General features: G+C 29.5%; 1 protein-coding gene across 3 annotated transcripts in view; it reads right to left on the bottom strand.

Moving 5' to 3' along the window:
• Positions 1-20,828, bottom strand: part of LOC115877849 (inositol-trisphosphate 3-kinase homolog) — a 282,008-nt gene that overhangs the window by 24,167 nt on the left and 237,013 nt on the right. Inside the window, exon 1 of one of the 3 annotated variants that reach the window (XM_030894177.1) lies at positions 9,354-9,473. The exons of the other annotated variants lie outside the window; for them this stretch is intronic. Within the exon in view, the coding sequence (XP_030750037.1) occupies positions 9,354-9,386 (33 nt within the window). The 5' untranslated portion in view covers positions 9,387-9,473. Of the gene's footprint in view, positions 1-9,353; positions 9,474-20,828 lie in introns of those variants that run through there. 3 annotated transcript variants of the gene reach the window in all.

Here is a 20,828-nt window from a genome sequence, read left to right as displayed (position 1 = left end):
GTTCGTTCTGTTCGTCGGACTATATGCTTAAGTCTGGACGCACCTTTAGATATTTCAAAGATATTCCGCATGGGGGTAGTGTTTCTATTTGAGTCCAGGAATTGAAATGGTTTGGGCACCTCATGAGAATGCCAGATGATCGATAACCAAAACGCAACTTTCAATTGGTCCCGACACAACGAAGAAAACGAGGAAGACCACGAAGATCCTAGAATGATGGAACTTAGAGAACGATGATGTCTTTGGCAGACAACTTGGAGACTGGAAACGGGAAGACGGCGCGGCGTTAGCAGTATAATAATATAATATCCTAATGATTTGTTTATAATTGTAATAGTTTCCACCCGTAATAACATAAGGTAGTGTTTTCAATCAATGTTCGTTGAGGAGTAAGTACTAGTACAGCAGGGGGTATCACTACCAGAGAAGATACTTCTAACAACAGGTTCTAATGTTTCTTTTGCTGATCTATATATTTTTAACAACTGTTTAGTATAAAGTGGTTAAACTAATACAGGCATACACGGCTTAAGACGATACAGCTAAATCACAGATATGGCACTTATTTCATCTTAATAGGAATAGGGCTATGGCATTGTCAGACTTCGTTTTTTTTTTCTCGAATGCATTGTTGCCTTTTGTAAAAAAGGTATACCCGATTACTTCATCAATAGTTAATATGTGGCAAATCTTTTTTGTAGCGATCCATGGTAGCGATTCATCATACGCATGCGCTTTGTATTTGGTCCCTTTAAATGGGATCTCCTTGTTTTATTTAGTTTCGCCGTCTTACTGATAAATCTGTGTTAATACGTCTAAATACACAAATACTAGTCAAATGGATCTGTGATTTTTCGTATTTTTCGCCATTTACGTGTACCTTTATCAGAAAAAATCAAAAATCTCTGTGGATGGTAGCGCGTAATTACTGTATTATTGTCACATAATAGTAAGAAACAACACTATCTGTTGTAGTATTGAATAAGCTGTGATTCTAGTTTGACTGAGTCATACCTTATGTAAGTGATGTAGTATGTCAATTTAAGGTAAAACGCAATTAAATTCAAAAAATCTGATATAAACAAAGATTTTAATATTTCTATGAAATACGCTTTTTACTATAATAATCAATCAAATGATTAAGTATTAAGATATTATATCTGTCAGTGTCAGTAAATAAATATGTGGAGTCAAATTATGACTTCTGATCTAACCCATTAAGTGAAAAATCAATCTAGATTAATAAGTCTAAAATATAAACTATAATAAACTATTTGAAAAAATAGGTTTCTATAAAATGTTTAATTTGAAAAATAAGTTACAATAAACTCGTAATATACCGAGTATATAAAAATTTAATCGTTATAAAATTAAAATTTTAATTTAAAATTTAAAATATAGGGATATATTAGAATAAATTATTCAATATAAAATTAGTGGAGCTTACTAACATAGGGTTTTTACGTAGGCATAGGCAGTTTCGATATTTGTAACAATCTATTTTTGTAAATGGTGAACAATAATGGTACATCGAACAATAATGACAAAATTGGAATTTTATTAAATTTGTCTAACGAGACGCAGATATTCAGCAACGTAGGTTTGGGATCAAAGTTTGAAAACATTCAATTATATATGACAATAATCAGAAGATGATTAAGATTTAAGTAATTTTTTTTAAACGTCACAAAAGTATTAATTTTTGCGACGTGATTGACAATATAAAAAAGTCACTTTAACGCCTAGGCATAAAAGTAAAGCACTTTTACGTACAAAATCACGAAAATATAAAATTAAACTGACATACAGTGTCAAATTCAAAGAGTGTAACCATAATTTCTCGATATACCGGATGCGTCTCAAAAGTGGCTCACCCCCTATAACTTTTTTATTTTTTCATTTTTATATGACATAAATTAGGACTGATTGACGTATTCAATTGTTTTCAGTCATTTCTTGTTTTACCGGAAATGACTACAACTTTTGATTTTTAAATGACATCCTCGGTATTTTTTTACTTTATTCGATAGAATATGACACTCTGAATAGAATTACATATCATATGTCAACTTTTGACATTTTCGCATATGGTTTATTTGACATTATAGCATGCGATTCATAACGACAATTTGACTCGAAATAGCAAGTGTGTGGTACCAAATTATTCGTTAAAAAATGCTTCTTCCAAATATGCAGAGTCACCATTGTTTCATTTGAAAAAATTGAGATATGATTAAAAATACGATTTAGGTTTGGTTTGGTTGCGACAAGACGCGAAAAACATTATACGTTCAAATCTATTATTCCAGGGCTCTTTGATTAAAAAAAAGTTAGTGTTTTTAACACAGCCATGGCACTCTAGATTGAAATTTAAAATACGATTTGTTTTTAAGCGAAAATGTCAAAAGTTGATATATGATATGTCATTCTATTCAGAGTGTCATTTTCTATCGAATAAAGTAAAAATATACCGAGAGTGCCATTTAAAAATCAAAAGTTGTAGTAATTTCCGGTGAAACAGGAAGTGACCAAAAACAGTTGAATACGTCAATCAATCCTAATTTATGTCATATACTAATATACCAAATATCATTTTTTTATCTGAAACATTAACACAAAGATTTATTATTTTTAACCTCAAAAATTTTATTGAGAATTCAAAATAAAAAAAGGTATACCATCGGTATATTTATATTAAAAATGTATAATTGATCAATGCCACATTTTTAGATTTAACTTTCGGTAAGTTAAAATTCCACACATTTCAACAATTTTTAATTACTTTTAATTATCTGTCAGTTAATATTTTTTATCTGATATAACATCTGCCACGATCTAGACTTTGGAACACTTTCGTTTGATGTACATAATTGCAATTAAAAAAAAATGAGAATTTTTTTCACCATTTATTAGAATTAATGTGAGCTGTGTTTGATTTGATGACTAACCACTCTTTATATTATTCATTTTTTTTAGTTTCGTTAGATGATTAAAAAATTAAAAATCATGTTTTTTAACTTGTTTTAACTATCAATTATTAAAACGTGACTTTATATTATATTAAACAGATATAAAGGCTGTCTCAAATATTATGTAAACCATAAAATATGAACCATTTGTCAATATACTGGTTGAAAACTGACAACCAAGGCCGTCAATTGATTTCTTTCTATGACGCAGGGGCAACAGGGGCAAAATAAGGCTATGAATCTACATTTTTATCTTTAAATTAATTTTTTAATAATAAATATCAACGCTCTATTGCGAAATAAAATATTTTGAATTATTTTTGTGAAAATATTGCAAAAAATTAAAAAAAATATATTAAAAAAATCATATTAGGTCCCCTCGCTGCCTTGTGACCCTCGATATAGTACCTAACATTTGGTCCAAACAGTTCGGGGCATAAAGTATATTTACTTTATTTATCAATCTTATTAACATGTAATTTCGGAAATTTGCTTGCATCATTTTTTCATTACATATAATTAAATAAAATCCCTTTCTTTATTTACACGGTTTATGCTGCGTACAATTCTTTGATATAGTGGGAAACATCTGTACATAAATACGTCAAATAATATTGGAATATCCGTTAATCTGGGGGAGACTTTTTGTTAGTCTGTTCAAAAGTTATCTGTCCAAAACATTACCAGGAAGATGTACAAATAATATTTTTCTTGGTTGTGTGCGTCAGAAATACATCAACGCAAATTCCAATGTCTTGTTGCACATCGATTCCCGTTGGGAATTTAGAAGAGTCGTATACAGGGTGGTCCGAACTGTATTCCGGAAACTTCGGCACCACATTCTGCAGATAAAAATAAGTAAAACAGTTTGTATAAATGTATGTCCTAAAATGCTTAGTTTCGGAGATACAGGGTGTAGAATTTTTTTTTTCGATTTTTCCTAATAATTTCTGAAGTAATGTCAATATTTGGATGAAAATTGGTGTCTGGCAGTTTTTTGATATGAGCAATTTGATTTTGATGTCAATATGACTTCTCCTTGTAGAGGGTGCCACCTACATATTTTTTACCTGGTTTGGAGACTAATAACTTTTTTTCCGTACCTGTATAAAACTACTGAGTCAAAAAATATACATCTACGACGTTTTTTATGTAAAAACGGTCTCTTGGTAAAAATCTCCACAAGTAATGGTTCTCGAGATATTTGGAATCTAAATTATGAATACCTGTCATCATTGACATCAAACATGTTGACTAAATAGTTATTAGACTGAAATCATAAATTTGAAATGTTTTTGTTTCAAAAGTTCAACAGAAATTGTTTTATCATCATTTTTTCGAAGAAAAATCTATGATTAATTTTAAAAAATACAAGTAGGAGTCATATTGAGATAAAAATCAAATTTCTCATCAAAACTACCAGATACCAATTTGCATCCAAATGTTGACGTTACTTCAGAAATTATTTGGAAAAAATCGAAATAAAAATGAAATTTCTACACCTTGTATCTCCGAAATTAAGCATTTTAGGACATACATTTATACGAACTTTTTTACTTTTTTCTATCTGCAGAATATGCTGCCAGAGTTTCCGGAATACAATTGGGACCACCCTGTAAAACAACATACCGATCTACATGCGTTTTCTGTTCTTACGTAAAAAATATATGCTAATACAGGATGTGGAGCACAAAATCTACAATAAAATGACACTTGCGATCTCAGGGGATTAATGACACTAAAATAAATATTATTGAAATCTCTTTAACCCTTTAACCCTTAAAATTTGACAGACACATTTTGACTAGAAGATGGGAAATAAACAAAACTCTGCTATCGTTACCTTCAAACATTCCTTTAAAGGTCTCAACTATTTTGTTCGGATAGTATGAAATATTTACGATTACGATTATGTAAGTATGTCGTAATAGTCGTAATGGGGTATTGAAATTCATGTATTATTTTTAAACAATCAGACATAGCACTAGCAGATAAGTATTTTTATTATATAGTTAAATTATGGAAAACCAATATAATAATAATATTTTGACAAATATGTACTTACAGGGATTAGGTTAACTGTTCTTGCTTACAGGGTATTCTATAGTCTATAAAATGAATAACTTTGAATTTTGACCGTTATTTTTTACCAACATGGCAAATATAAAATCCCTCTGTAAATAAAGTTACTGATATTCTTTAAATTGAGTGACTGACCGAATCAGATAGGTAACTCTTTTTACTTTCGTGAAATAGAAAAGGAAAATTATAAAACATGTCACAATTCTGCCTCTTCTTGCAAAAATCAACACGAAATGGCATAATTGTCAAAAGTCAGATGTCATCAGTTTTTGACATTTCTAAATATCAGACCAATGCCGTCTCTAATAGAACAGCCTCAGAGCGAGATTTATGACGTCACGCTAGTTAGATACTACGGATTAATAAATATGTTGTAGAATACATGGAAAACATAATTATTCCTCGTGTTTTTGGTTTGTATTTTAAAAATGATATAGTTTACATGAAATATACATAATATACAGTTAATAAATACAATATATTATATACCTATTTATAGTAATAAATACTTTGGCAAATAAACTATGAACCATACAAATGCAGCAAATGTTTTACAATATACAAGTAATGAATAGGTACATAAGATATTGGGTAAAATGTAAAATATATTTTAAATTTTGGTTTGAAAATCGATTTAATTTAACAAAAAAACATTCAATATCTACTAATTATTATTATTTGCATTCACAAAATTTATATGTATATTTTGCAAGTATCAATGTTCGAAAAATTATATTTGCAAATAATACAATATCTTAGAAAAAAAGGCGTCAGCGATGACTATGAAATAAAGATCGCTGTCATTTTATATGTAAAATTATTCTAAAATTTTTGATTTTCTTGGAATTTAGGTTCGGGAAAAACGCTGATTAAGTTTTCATTTGGTTTTTCATTATTTTTGTTGGTTTAAAATGAAAAAAAAATCATATGACAAAGCAATGATTAAGACTATAATGTTAGCCGAAACGTTTTTTTTTTAACCAAAAAAAAAATAATGAAAACCCAAATGAAAACTTAATCATAGTTTTTATTTATAAAAAAATATATATACAGTTAATATATTTTTTTATATTAACTTATTCATATTAACTGTTTATATTAACTGTATATTATGTATATTTCATGTAAACTATATCATTTTTAAAATACAAACCAAAAATATCAGGAATAATTATGTTTTCCATGTATTCTACAATATATTAATCTGTAGTATGTAACTAGCGTGACGTCATAAATCTCGCTACGAGCCTGTTCTATTAGAGACGGCATTGCGTCAGCATAGCCGCAAGTTGCTAACCTAATAAAATTAACACTAGAAAACCTAGAAAAGCCCGCGGGAACTGTCAAATTCAAAGTTATTCGTTTCACAGACTATATTTAGCGTGAACTTGAAGTAAAGTGGAATTTTCAAGTCAAAGCAGTCTAGATGTTTTGCAAAGCCGCAAAATTTAGTAGCTGATGGTAATTTTTTGTCCTAAAACTCAAGTGGCTGAAATATTTATTACCAATAGAAATTATATGCTTCTGTTACAATTACATTCAGTTTCAAAGGTTGTGATTCAGATACCTTTTAAATTTTTCAAATACTGCGTAATGTATTTCAATTTCCGGTCATGTATTTGAAATATCCCTTAAAGTATTTTAGTATCTATGATAAGGTATTTCCTTTTCTCATAGTAAATATCTATAGAGTGATAAAAAAAATCATAACAAATGTTTAATTTTGTTTTAAGTTATGGAAAAACGAATGTAGTATGTATATTTATTCAAAATGCACAATAAGAAAAAATAATTTCCACATATACCATGAGACAACTGACTTTAGGTAATTAAAAATTGACTAAAATGTCAAAAATGAACTAATTTGACAAGATATGAAAAATTATTAAAGAGAATAGTTGTGACATTAAAGGTCAATTTTTATAAGAATTTTAGACCTTTAAAATAATCATTTTGTCTATTTTTTGATCTTTAAAAAAATACCCAGTTTTTACATTCAAATATATCACTGTAAAAAATAAAAAATAATAATTAATTCCAAAAATGTAAAATTTAGTGTCTTAAATTTAAGAATTATAATAAAATTATTTAAAAATATTTTGATATTATGTTTTAAATAAAGTTTCTAAATGTGTAGTGAAAGTGAAATTATACGTAACAGTTCTTAAATATAAAACTAAAATATACCGGGTGGTACATCGTCGTTGGCAACATAGGAAATCCCATGAAATTTTGGAATTGTCTAAATATTGGCTTCCATGTTAATTTTATAGCGAAGTAGTAAATAGGTTTTTTAAAGATTTGCATATGCTGAATACGCATGCCCAAAGCCAATTATAACTAATTTAAGAAAAACTGCATCTATTTTTAAATTAAAATTGAACAGGTAACAATGCAAAACCAGGCAAATGTTAACATATCTTAAGTTTTCAAATGATGTTATGATTTTATCATTGTCAAATATAATTTCTTTTGATGTCTACACTACTACGTTATAGTCCCTATGGTTAGTGTCCCCGAAATGCATTTTGTAATTTAAAACTTGTTCGAATTCCTAGATCATATATACTTACGTGGATAAATCAACGCCATAAGTTTAGCATTAAAAAATATGTCTCCAACATCACGACATGCCATTTTCAAACCTTCTTTATTGTACTTACGAAACGTTTAATAGGTTTGTCTTTCTCGAGGACCTTACTTTGCGTATGCACATGAAAAGTTGCATGTATTTCCAAAATAATCACAATTTTATACGGTTTAGAAAATACAAATTATACATTGTTATGAAAACTAAACCAACTTTTCATTGTCATCATATTATCATAATCATATGTCATAATCTTATTTCTATTGTGTAACGACCCTTGTTTTTTGCGTTTTTTATTTTAAAAATTGTATTAATTATTCTTTTATCGACCGCTTTTATATAGCCAAGGATGCAAGTGTGTTCCGTGAGAAGTTAATTTTAAGTTTGTGCAACTATATTTCTATTTTTTTTTCGTTGGACTTTCTAAATACTCGTAAAAATGACTAGAAAGTGTTTAGTGTGTGAAAGTGCTAATATAGAGGTCCCCGAATTATCTTTTATTAGGCAAGTAAAGTATTTAGTTGTTCTTTTATTTATATTAAGCCCCATGCATACTTTCTGGTTAGATTTCCTAAGAATATTGATATTCGTACGGAGTGGCTAAATGTATCTTTTATATAATTTAATTTTTGGGACAGTAAACATTCAATTTATTGTTCAAATATAAGCATTTTACAAATTAAATTTTTAAAATTAATGTTCAAATTTGGCGCGCGGACGATAGGTCCTCGACAAGGATAGATAGAGTAGAAGCACCGCGTGTGCAACAAAAAAAGAAGATAAATGGAAGTCGTTGATATGTTTGCGACTGTTTTCATAGGGATTTACTTATCCACGTAAGTATATATATGACCTAGGTTCGAATTAGGCAAAAGCATAACGTATAGAAAATACAAGTTGACATTGGCGTTTGCCTGGTTTTGCATTGATACCTATTCAGTTTTAATTTATATAATAGATAAAGTTTTTCTTAAATTACTTAATATCGGCTTATCCAAAATTTTTCAAATTCGGAATGTGTATTCAGCAGAGGCAAACCTTTAAAAAACCTAATAGAATTCCCTGTAAAATTAATAGGGGAGCCGATATTTGAACAGTTTTTTTTTCCAACGACGATGCACCACCCTGTATATGATCAAAACGTATTTTGTCTCATTTTATTTTATATTTTTCAGATAGAATACCCACTTATAAAAAATCTTTGTTTTTTATGTCTTTTTATGTTATTTCATTTTGAAGTCCTTATATTTGATTTAGTTGGCAAAAACAAAATTAAATCTATTAATAAACGGTTAAAAGTAAATTAAGAATAATTAATTGGAAACAGTCGGTTAATATCTAACCGACTAGTAGTCTGAGACTACCCATTTAAAACGGTTGTGTATAAAGTGCAGCCCTTTTAAAAGATTGGGTTCTTGATTTTGTAAAGGTTATTTTACCTGAATTTTTATACTGAACGGGTTTAGAAACACTTATGACAAACCCTCATTTTTGTGATAAAATTTTAGAAAAGTTTGCTTTTTATACATCATAATTGTGATCTAATTATTCTAAACAAATTCGAATTATAGCCAAAAACCAACCTATTGTAAATTTTCATTACTTTAACAAAACCAAAACACATTTTAATAGCTTTAGACGCACATGTTAGCATCACCAGCAGATGACTAAAAAACTAAACAAACAAAACAAAATCTTGTACTACGACTTACACAAAAATATAAATCCTTGGATTCTTCTGGCATTATAATAATATTCCGAAAATACCTCAAACGAGATAAACACTGTTCTAGAGAACGACGCGACGGAAACTGACACTTTGATAGGCGCAGGCAAACAGAACTTAGGTACTACTTGAAGGTCAAGAAAAGGATATCAATAGGGTTCTGTTCGGATTTTAGGTACCTCGATTTAATTGCTTATTCTCCCGAAACGGTGGCTAACTTCTCATTTAAAAACAGATTGGTTTTTAAATTTTTGTTAGATTAGTTGATCAAAAGATATTATAATATTGTGGTATTTTAGAATGAGCATTTTATGACATCCACTGAGCAAAGAAAAACATTACAGATTGTTGTATTTATGCTTACATATTATGGTTTCTAAAATATATTGTAACATTGATATTTTTCTTAGGGCCGGTTTTATACTCGTGTGAAGTTGGCACCCTTTTTTCAAAAAATGAACTGGAATTTGAGAGTTCTGGATAAATTTACAATAGTTCTATAGTTCTTGATAAGATAGATAAATAGTTCTGGTTAATTTCGGGAGATATGACAAGGGGGTGCCAACTTCAAGTAGCACCCTTTTTTTATTCTGGAACGGTTCTGATAGTGGAAATATATTCTAGAACAAGAGTTCTATAGTTCCTTCGTTCTATTGTATTAACCAAGTTATGAACAAAAATAAAATGGCAGCCTGCGCAGTTTAAATCGATTTTCTAGGTAAAAAATGATTTAAAGAATAGTTCCGAATAGAGTTCTGAATAGCACCCCAAAAGTTCTATAAGATGTACTATTTGATTTTTAAAAAATACCAATAATTAAAAATTTCATTGATGCATGACTCTATAGATAGACATAAAAAACGACTTTACGGAGGAAATGCAATGTTGAAAAACAGTTCTGGTTAGAGTTCTGAATAGCACCCCAAAAGTTCTATAAGATGTACTATTTGATTTTTTAAAAATACCCATAATTAAAAATTTCATTGATGCACGACTCTATAGATAGACATAAAAATCGACTCCACCAAGGAAATGCAATGTTGAAAAACAGTTCTGGTTAGAGTTCTGAATAGCACCCCAAAAGTTCTATAAGATGTACTATTTGATTTTTTAAAAATACCCATAATTAAAAATTTCATTGATGCACGACTTTATAGATAGACATAAAAATCGACTTTACGAAAGAAATGAAATGTTGAAAAACAGTTCTGGTTAGAGTTCTGAATAGCACCCTAAAAGTTCTATAAGATGTACCATTTGATTTTTTAAAAATACCAATAATTAAAAATTTCATTGATGCACGACTTTATAGATAGACATAAAAATCGACTTTACGAAAGAAATGAAATGTTGAAAAACAGTTCTGGTTAGAGTTCTGTGAAATTCTTTGATATTTATATGAAAAAGAAGAGAATACAAATAGTACGAATGCAAAGTTACATGTATTTATTAGCTTCAAATTTATATAAATAGTTTAATCTCAAAAGGGGCAAAATAATTAAATCACAAATTTAACCTTACAAAAATACGTACGTTCTTACCAAGAACGCTTTGTATAGTACCTTTCTATAATTTATATTCTATTTATAACGACTCAATATTTTATAAACCCATGGTATTTTTTAGACGCAGCCTTTTTGTAATAAATTCTCTGGCTTTGTTTTTATTAGGACGAATCGGCCAGTTCTTGAACAACTCGCTCTTGTATTTTATTTGGGTGTCGAGTTACACATACACCAGATAACGATATCCAGTGTGACAAAACTAACCTAACTATTACCTGCTATTACCACTATTACGGAGGAAAAAATTAATATATCATGTTACATAAATATTCATTTAATCAGTTTTATTGCCACGTAATTTAGAATCAATCAGAGCCAACCAAATTTTCGATATAGTAAGTTTTATAGATGCAAAGTAATTCCATCTTTTTATAAAATTTCTGTTATTAAAAACTCTAGTCTGACTATTACTTTGCTATTACTTAATATTATTTTTTGCTCTTAAAGTCAACCTCTATGAGACCTCTTTTGAGAAAAAAGGAAAATGCATTCTTCATAAAAATATTGGCTTGTTCTAAAATGGTTAATTCTGTTTTTATATACTTTTGCTAATTTCCATACCGTTTTAAAGAAATTTAAAGAAAACATGAAAATATGGTTGAAAACCCCTAAAGATCAAAACGCGTTTCTGTGGTAATATAATTTCATCTTCATTCTTTGATTGTTATTGATAGAATTTTAATTAAAGCCATATTTTTTGCTGTTTTGAAATGTTAAAGAAGCACAAATCTTTTTTAGTACAATACCACAAATTATAGGTAATTTGTGACAATACTACGAAAAGTGTGATATTTTAAAAGAGCAAAAAATATGACGTTAATCAAAATTTATAATAACCATCCATCAAAGAATTTAGTCGAAGTAATCTTATACATACTTATATATATAAATAAATAATCTTATACATACTTATAATATACATACTTATATTAGTCTTATAAAAATAAGTCGATTTTTATGTCTATTTATCATAGAAATGCCTTTTGATTTTTAGGACTTAGATCAAATTAAATAATACTTCCATGTTTTTTTTAATTTTTTCTAAAACGGTATGGAAATTTGGAAAAGTATGAACGAGATTAACCATTTAAGAACAAGTAAAACTTTGTATGAAAAATGCATTTTCCTCAAATCCGACATACTGCATAACGTCGGGAGTCAATGAAATTTTTAAAAATTAATATTTAAAAAAATCAATTGGCACAACTTATAGAACTTTTGGGGTGCTATTCAGAACTATAGCCAGAACTGTTTTTCAACATTGCATTTCCTCCGTAAAGTCGATTTTTATGTCTATCTATAGAGTCGTGCATCAATGAAATTTTTAATTATGGGTATTTTTAAAAAATCAAATAGTACATCTTATAGAACTTTTGGGGTGCTATTCAGAACTCTAACCAGAACTGTTTTTTAACATTGCATTTCCTCCGTAAAGTCGATTTTTATGTCTATCTATAGAATCGTGCATGAATGGAATTTTTAATTATGGGTATTTTTAAAAAATCAAATAGTACATCTTATAGAACTTTTGGGGTGCTATTCAGAACTCTAACCAGAACTGTTTTTCAACATTGCATTTCCTTCGTAAAGTCGATTTTTATGTCTATCTATAGAGTCGTGCATCAATGAAATTTTTAATTATTGGTATTTTTAAAAAATCAAATAGTACATCTTATAGAACTTTTGGGGTGCTATTCAGAACTCTATTCAGAACTATTCTTTAAATCATTTTTTACCTAGAAAATCGATTTAAACTGCGCAGGCTGCCATTATATTTTTGTCCATAACTTGGTTAATACAATAGAACTATTTTGATCAATAGTCAGGAACTATAGAACTCTTGTTCTAGAATATATTTCCACTGTTCCAGAATAAAAAAAGGGTGCTACGTGAAGTTGGCACCCCCCTGTCATATCTCCCGAAATTAACCAGAACTATTTTTCTAACTTATCAAGAACTATAGAACTATTGTAAATCTATCCAGAACTCTCAAATTTCAGTTCATATTTTGAAAAAAGGGTGCCAACTTCACACGAGTCGGTTTTATAACCTTGAGATAACAGTTTATCATAAGATCTTATAGAAATTGGCCTTTCTAAGTTGTGATACACTGTAATTAAAACTACAATCTGAAGATTTGAGACTGATCTGATTATTTATTTACTTCGTTAATTTCTTGTTTTCCTATATGTCGATTGAGTAATTCTGTTTTTTGTATAAAAAAAAATAAATTCTCCCTTAATAAAAAATCGTATTTTAAATTTCAATCAAGAGTGTCACGGCTATGTTAAAAACACTATCAAGGAGCCTTGGAAAAATATATTTGACCGTCTAATGTTTTTAGTGTCTTGTCCTGGACGGTTAAAAATGCCCAAATCGTATTTGTAATCGTATCTCAATTTTTTCAAATGGAATGAGGGTGGCTCATTAGCATATTTGGAAAAAACATTTTTTTACGAATAGTATGGTACCACACACTTGGTATTTCGAGTCAAATTTTCGTTATGAACCACATGTTATAATTTCAAATAAATAATATTATGCGAAAATGTAAAAAGTTGACATATGACATAGGTATGTATATTATCTTTTTTTTTAATTTCACAGGTTTTTCATATGTGCTAGCCGGGGTTTAACCAAGGCTATCATATTTCCACATTACCTGGATAGAAACCGTCTCACAATTGCTGTGGTGCCCAGAATTGCAGCTTTTTGTAATTAGAACAAGGACCGATCTCCGTAATCCCAAACGCCTCAAGATATCAGCTAAGTTTTTACGTATTAAACCGTTGGCAGTAATAATTATTGGCAAAGTTTTTACGGTTTTTAGATTCCCAACTCTCTTCAGCTCAACGTTTAGAGTCTCATATTTATACATCTTTTTCTTGTACGCCCTGACTATGTTGTCATCTACAGGAATTGGCACGTCTATAATGGTAAGTTCTTTATTTTCTTTTTTTCCAACATCATGATATCAGGCCTATTATTTGGTACTAGTTGATCGCTAATTATGCTCATATCCCAATAAAGCTTAGCAGAATCATTTTGGGTTATTGCTTTAGGCTGGTATCTATAATATGTTTCTTTATTTTGGACTATTTTGGGTTTCAGCCCCAGTTCTTGGTGGATGATTTTGGCTATTTCATTGTATCGGCTGAGGTATTCTGTAGGAGCCAAATGAGTGCAGCTTGACACTATGTGTTGAATCGTTTCCTCCTGTTTGCACCCCATGCGGCATGATGTATCAGGAAAGTTATCTTTTAATATGAACTTCCTATAGTTTTTAGTTGGAATTACTTGGTCCTGTATTGCTGCCAATGCCCCTTCAGTTTCAGTAAATAAATATCCCTGCGTTAGATAAAGAAATGATTCTTCTTTTGCTACTTCAGGATTTTGCAAACTTATAGAACCTACTATGCAGAGACTTCTTTTGCCATGTTTCTTTAAAAGTTTGCGGTATAGTTTGGTCTTCTTTAACATCTGAAAGTGATAGTGGTGATAACTGCTTATCTATTTGGATTATTGCTCTAATTAATGGATGGTTTTGTCGATTGAAATATTTACATAAGCTGTTTTTTTCTTGTGTTAAAGCCAGCTCTAAATTGGTTAGACCCCTACCGCCCTCACATCTTGGTAAATACAAATATTTCTATTGCAGATTTTGGGTGATGTATGGTATACTTTGTTATCTATTATTAATGTTAATATTTAATTCCTTTCCTCTATATAATTAATTTAACGTGTGGGACTGATCTCCGTAATCCCAAACGCCTCAAGATATCAGCTAAGTTTTTATGTATTAAACCGTTGGCAGTAATAATTATTGGCAACAGTTTTTACGGTTTTTAGATTCCCAACTCTCTTCAGCTCAACGTTTAGAGTCTCATATTTATACATCTTTTTCTTGTACGCCCTGCCTATGTTGTCATCTACAGGAATTGACACGTCTATAATGGTAAGTTCTTTATTTTCTTTTTTTCCAACAGCATGATATCAGGCCTATTATTTGGTACTAGTTGATCGCTAATTATGCTCATATCCCAATAAAGCTTAGCAGAATCATTTTGGGTTATTGCTTTAGGCTGGTATTTATCATATGTTTCTTTAATTTGGACTATTTTGTGTTTCAGCCCCAGTTCTTGGTGGATGATTTTGGCTATTTCATTGTATCGGCTGAGGTATTCTGTAGGAGCCAAATGAGTGCAGCTTGACACTATGTGTTGAATTGTTTCCTCCTGTTTGCACCCCATGCGGCATGATGTATCAGGAAAGTTATCTTTTAATATGAACTTCCTATAGTTTTTAGTTGGAATTACTTGGTCCTGTATTGCTGTCAATGCCCCTTCAGTTTCAGTAAATAAATATACCTGCGTTAGATAAAGAAATGATTCTTCTTTTGCTACTTCAGGATTTTGCAAACTTATAGAACCTACCATGCAGAGACTTATTTTGCTATGTTTCTTTAAAAGTTTGCGGTATAGTTTGGTCTTCTTTAACATCTGAAAGTGATAGTGGTGATAACTGGTTATCTATTTGGATTATTGCTCTAATTAATGGATGGTTTTGTCGATTGAAATATTTACATAAGCTGTTTTTTTCTTGTTTTAAAGCCAGCTCTAAATTGGTTAGACCTCTGCCGCCCTCACATTTTGGTAAATACAAATCTTTCTATTGCAGATTTTGGGTGATGTATGGTATACTTTGTTATCTATTATTAATGTTAATATTTAATTCCTTTCCTCTATATAATTAATTTAACGTGTGTCGTTTCGTTAATCTTTATACTCGTAGCTCTCTTGACATTTTGTGCTCTACCATTATGGGGATAAAGACAATTATAATGGCTTTAGTAACAGAATATCCAATTTTCATATTTAAATATAGACGCCAAGTATATTTTGTTAGCATTACGACCAACAGTTTTTTATAATTAATTTTTGAAATTTAAATATATTAATAATAAAAAATAAATTCAATGTCAAATTCACAGTACAAAATTATTTAATAAAATCTCGGGTACTGATTGACTTAAAATATTTCATTTTTGTAAAAAATAAACAAACAAAAAAATTAATCTATCGATATTTTTGAATTAATGTGTAAAAACTAATAAATTATACGGATGTTAACATCCGTTAATAATTTTACGCAATAGCGAAAATACGAAATAATGTTGTTGTCTAGTAGCACGAACGAAAATAGAATTAATATTCAAATTTCCAAAAATTAATTATAAACTAATTGTTTTTAATGTCATTATAAAAGTAATCAATATTAATTTTTAGAAACAAGAAAAGCAATAAAAAATAATTTGTATACTATTATTATTAATAGGAATTGGACTATTTTAAATATACTATTTTTTTTCTCAGGTAAGATTTCGACAGACGATGACAGAAGAAAAGCAGATGACGTCCCATACCAATCTATTTATTTTACTAAAAAAAGTTTCTAATAATTTTTAAGTTATCTATGGATGGGTTTAAATATAAAACCGTCATGCGTCGTGTCTTGTTGTTTTTAACCAGTTTTATTGGTTTATTTAAAAAATGACAGATCGTATTTCAATTTTATTGGTTTGACGGAACGATGAACGACAAACGGACGCCGATGCGTATGAACTCGCCTTTAGATTTTTGTCATTTTTGACGCTTGTCAAAGTCTTGCCAAATTATTGGTTATAATTTTGTGTCAACTTTTGTTAAATACCCTGCATTTTGAAAGATGATGCATTTTGATTCGTATTATTACGTGTGTTTTGTGTCTTTTGAAGTCAAGTGGAGGAAAAATCGAGTGAAAATTAACTGTAGGCCCAGAGCACAGTTTATGGTTAATACACGCTGCCCAGGCAGAAAGTCTTATACACCAATGAAGTTGCCATCGATAAAGTTTGTATACCATTTCGTCGTAGATAAGTGCATTTCGTATATAAGGATCAAACTAAACACATACTAAAAACTGGAGTAGCTGTAAAATATCGACATCACACGATAGGTAAATAATGGATTTTAGTACTGGTGCAGAAAAATAATGTCAAAAGGTACTGGTTTAAAAAAATTAAGATTAAAGGTAATTAATCCACCTTTAAGGTATAAAATTTGGTAGGTGTTATTATTAATAAAATAGTTGTTGTATTTACCTATGTTGTTTTATTTATACCTGTGGAATATTACAAATTTGTATTTGTACATAAGTTATATTGATAAATATAATCATAAATGCGGGTAGTTTCATAAAGCTTGAAAGTAAATAATAGTTATTTTTTATATTTTTTTGGTATGTAGTGCCTTGTTCTTGTTTGTTTTGTATTAACACATACCGTTTTTATTAAATAAAATAACTCGATTACATTTTTTCAGTTTTATACAATTTTGAAGTAATCACTTCTTGTCATCTTGTCAATCAAATTTTAAATATATCCTGCTATGCGTTCCAGTTGTACCAACTTATTTCTTTGTAAAATAAAATAAACTACTTTGAAATTAAAATGACAGTCACATATATCACTGTCAAGGATCTTCTCGTTGGACAGACTATAGAATCCCTAAAAACATGTATACAGGGTGGCACACCTCATTCGCCTCGGTTGATTATACGAAAACGGAAAGATGTAGAAGCAAAATATTTTATGGGTATATGTGGGAAGGCAATGTACATAATTTTAAATTATTTTGAAATGTACAGGGTGTGTCAGAACTAAGATACATACCAAAGTTATATTTTTTCTTATGGAACACCCGGTATTTTATTTTATTTTTGGATTCTTGGGCATTAAATAGGGCATTTATTATAAGAATTTAATATGTTTAAATCATAGATTTAGGAAGAACAGATATCACATTATGCATTTTAACCCGATCAACCATTCGGAGGTTGACTACGTACTGTAAAAACCAACTGAAATAGAGAAGGCGACATTGCCACATATCAAATTTGCGCCTATCTACTTATTTTGATTTGCAGAAAAGGTTACTTTAAAACCTTCACCGGAGATCAATAAATCTCAATTTCTTAATTAAATGAATAGTTTATTTTTAAAGAAGCATGTGTAATAATATGTTATTAACCAGAGGATATATGCGTTACTATTAAAGGACATGTTTACTGTTTAATGTGCTGAAACGTCTAGAACTATTGGCAACGTCGCTGCTAGTCTTCCAGAATGAAATGAGCCGTCCGTCCCACCACCCCTCGCGACGGCCTATGGTCCCGATTATAGCGTACTACGTTTAGCTTAGAGGTGTGTTTGAAGTCGGAATCAAGTCCAAAGTGAACTTTTCAGTGTTTTCAGTAGTTTTTGTTATTGTTTAATGTACTTTTGAATCTGCGAATTTTCAATATGGTACGACAGTGTCAAATGTGTGGACAAATAAGCTCAAATTACCCGAATTTGGCTTTCCACAGGTGGTATTATTGTCCGCCGCGCCATGTAATCGTACATAGGCGTCCCACAAGGGAGCCTCTCACAATTAAAATAATTTCTAATTATATTTGTTGAATTTTGATCTACTAAAACAAGAACGTAGTAGCCGGTAATTGAATTATAATTTGTCTCAATTACTACCTAACTGTTGTAGATCATAACAAATTTAAATATAAACGTTACATTTGAAACTTTATTATAAGCCAGAAAGTGACATTTTGTTCTTAAAATTGCGTCCTATTTTGGTCATTATAAACGTTATTCTAAAGGAATTTTGCTCAATAAATAAACATAGGTGTTTACCCGTCCTTTTTTACATTTTATTGCTTTATTATATCTGCTCCTACAAATACATCTTCCTAGAGTTATTTGTACGGTGGGTTTAACTTTTTTTAGAATGGGACGAACTGTAAATAATTCCTAGGCTACTAGTTTTATACATATCTATATAGAGAGTGACCCAGGCCTCCAAAAAAGCTTTTTACCTATTACGTTTTTGGTTTGTGATTTTTATTTCAATTTTTTACATAAGATGGGGGTCATTGTAACGCACATTTTCAAAATATTTTTGTCAACATACAGGGTAATTCAAACCGCAATACATATGCTTAATACAGTTCATGAAGATTAGGACATTTAACTAAAATTTGATTATCTGATGAAGCCACCTTTAAAAGTAATGGATTTGTAAATAAACGTAATAGGTATTTATTATTACGCAGAAATCCCATACTGTAGCACACAGATTTTATACTTTTAATGATAAATGCCTTCTATTGCGAGACTAAAAGGCAATTGCCTCGTATCAGAGCCATCATAATATAAGAAGAAAACCGAAAGTCAAATCTTGTCTTATATTTTCAAAAAAAACACAATTTTCTCATTAAATATTGATTTTAGGTATAGGAAGTTATTAATAATACAAGATTAAACAACTATTACACAGTACTTCTAGGAAGCTATCGATTGCGAACTAACTAAATCGTTGCTGAATTAAACGGGAAGTTCTAATTAATGTTGCCTATTCTAAACTTAAAGAAAAATATTTATAAGTTAAGTTTTTATAACATTCCTAATTAAATTTGGAATATTTGTGTTTGCTGTAGGTAATTTTCTCAGGAAAATATGAAAATAAAATGACTTTTTAAGTCAAAAAAGTCAAAGGACAAGTTATTCAAAAAGGACAACTGGCAACCTTCTATGTATCTGGCACGGTTTGACAGCCTATCTCTTCTGTCCTTGTTTGTACATTGGAATGTTTGATACACTACCAACGAGTATTTATGAATGAGATGTTCGGTCTATCTTTATAATGTCTTTGGTTTAAATGCTTTGGATTTTAAGATATTTAAAGATATTTAAATATGCTTGCTATAATAAAAAAGTTTGTAAACATCCTGTACATTACTTTTCAGAATTAATTCTTGTGCTGACTTTCAAGCCAGAGAAATAAACTTTACTAAAATATTTGATTGCTTCCTTATACAGTTGTATCAAAAATGATTGCTGGTCTATTTTAAATATTTATTTTACATAAAAACTTCGTTATTTCAAATGCAACACTATGTATTTTTTAAATAAGTCGAAGCATATTTAATGCTCTTTCAAACTATATTTGGGTTTCCTATACCTACATATCTGGCTCAGATTTTGAATTAAAAGCGATTTTTCAATAAAATTGTAATCAAGATGGCTGGTGTAGCCATGGCAATTTTCTAGTGACACTTAGTAGCTATTTTAAAAATTGACATTAGTTTATGCACTTTATTTAAATGTATAACAGGTTTTTTTATTTAATTTACCTACAATAAGGTTAATAAGTAAGTATTTATTATTTTATCAAGAAAAATGAAGCAGTATCTTCTGGCGGACGGAATGGATATGTTACTAGTGATTTTATTTTGTAAGGACAATAATTGCTTGTTGGCCTGAGGGGTTTATGCTCAAAATTATCCAAATATGAATTTTCTTGACAAGCGTTCCTTTGAAAAAATACTTTTCCTATTTCGCAGAGCTGATAGTGTAGTATATGAAAAACCTATTAGGCAAAAATCTGTCGTTGGAAGTGAAGAAAATGAATTTGCCTTAATTGGTTCTTTTGTAGAAAATCCAATATACATATCTACAAATCAAAGAACTATTTCTTTATTTTTCTTGATAAAATAATAAATACTTATTAAACTATTGTAGATAAATTAAATAAAAGTAAACTGTTATAAATTTAAATAATCTCCATAAACTAATCTCGATTTTGAAAATAGTCATGGTCATCTTGATTGCCATTGTATTGAAAAATCGCTTTTTATTTAAAGTCTGAGCCAGGTAGATATAAGAAACCCCTGAGAGAAACCCTAATACAGTTTGAAAGAGCCTTTATATCTGCTTCGACTTATTTTAAAAAATACATAGTGTTGTATTTGAAATAACGAAGTTTTTATGTAAAATAAATATTTAAAATATACAAGCAATTTTT

This window comes from Sitophilus oryzae, unplaced genomic scaffold (assembly GCF_002938485.1).
Source record: "Sitophilus oryzae breed Bouriz unplaced genomic scaffold, Soryzae_2.0 scaffold_1499_pilon_pilon, whole genome shotgun sequence".
NCBI lineage: Eukaryota > Metazoa > Arthropoda > Insecta > Coleoptera > Curculionidae > Sitophilus > Sitophilus oryzae.
The sequence above is the reverse complement of the archived record's forward strand: the minus strand, read 5'-3'. Positions and strand labels throughout refer to the sequence as shown.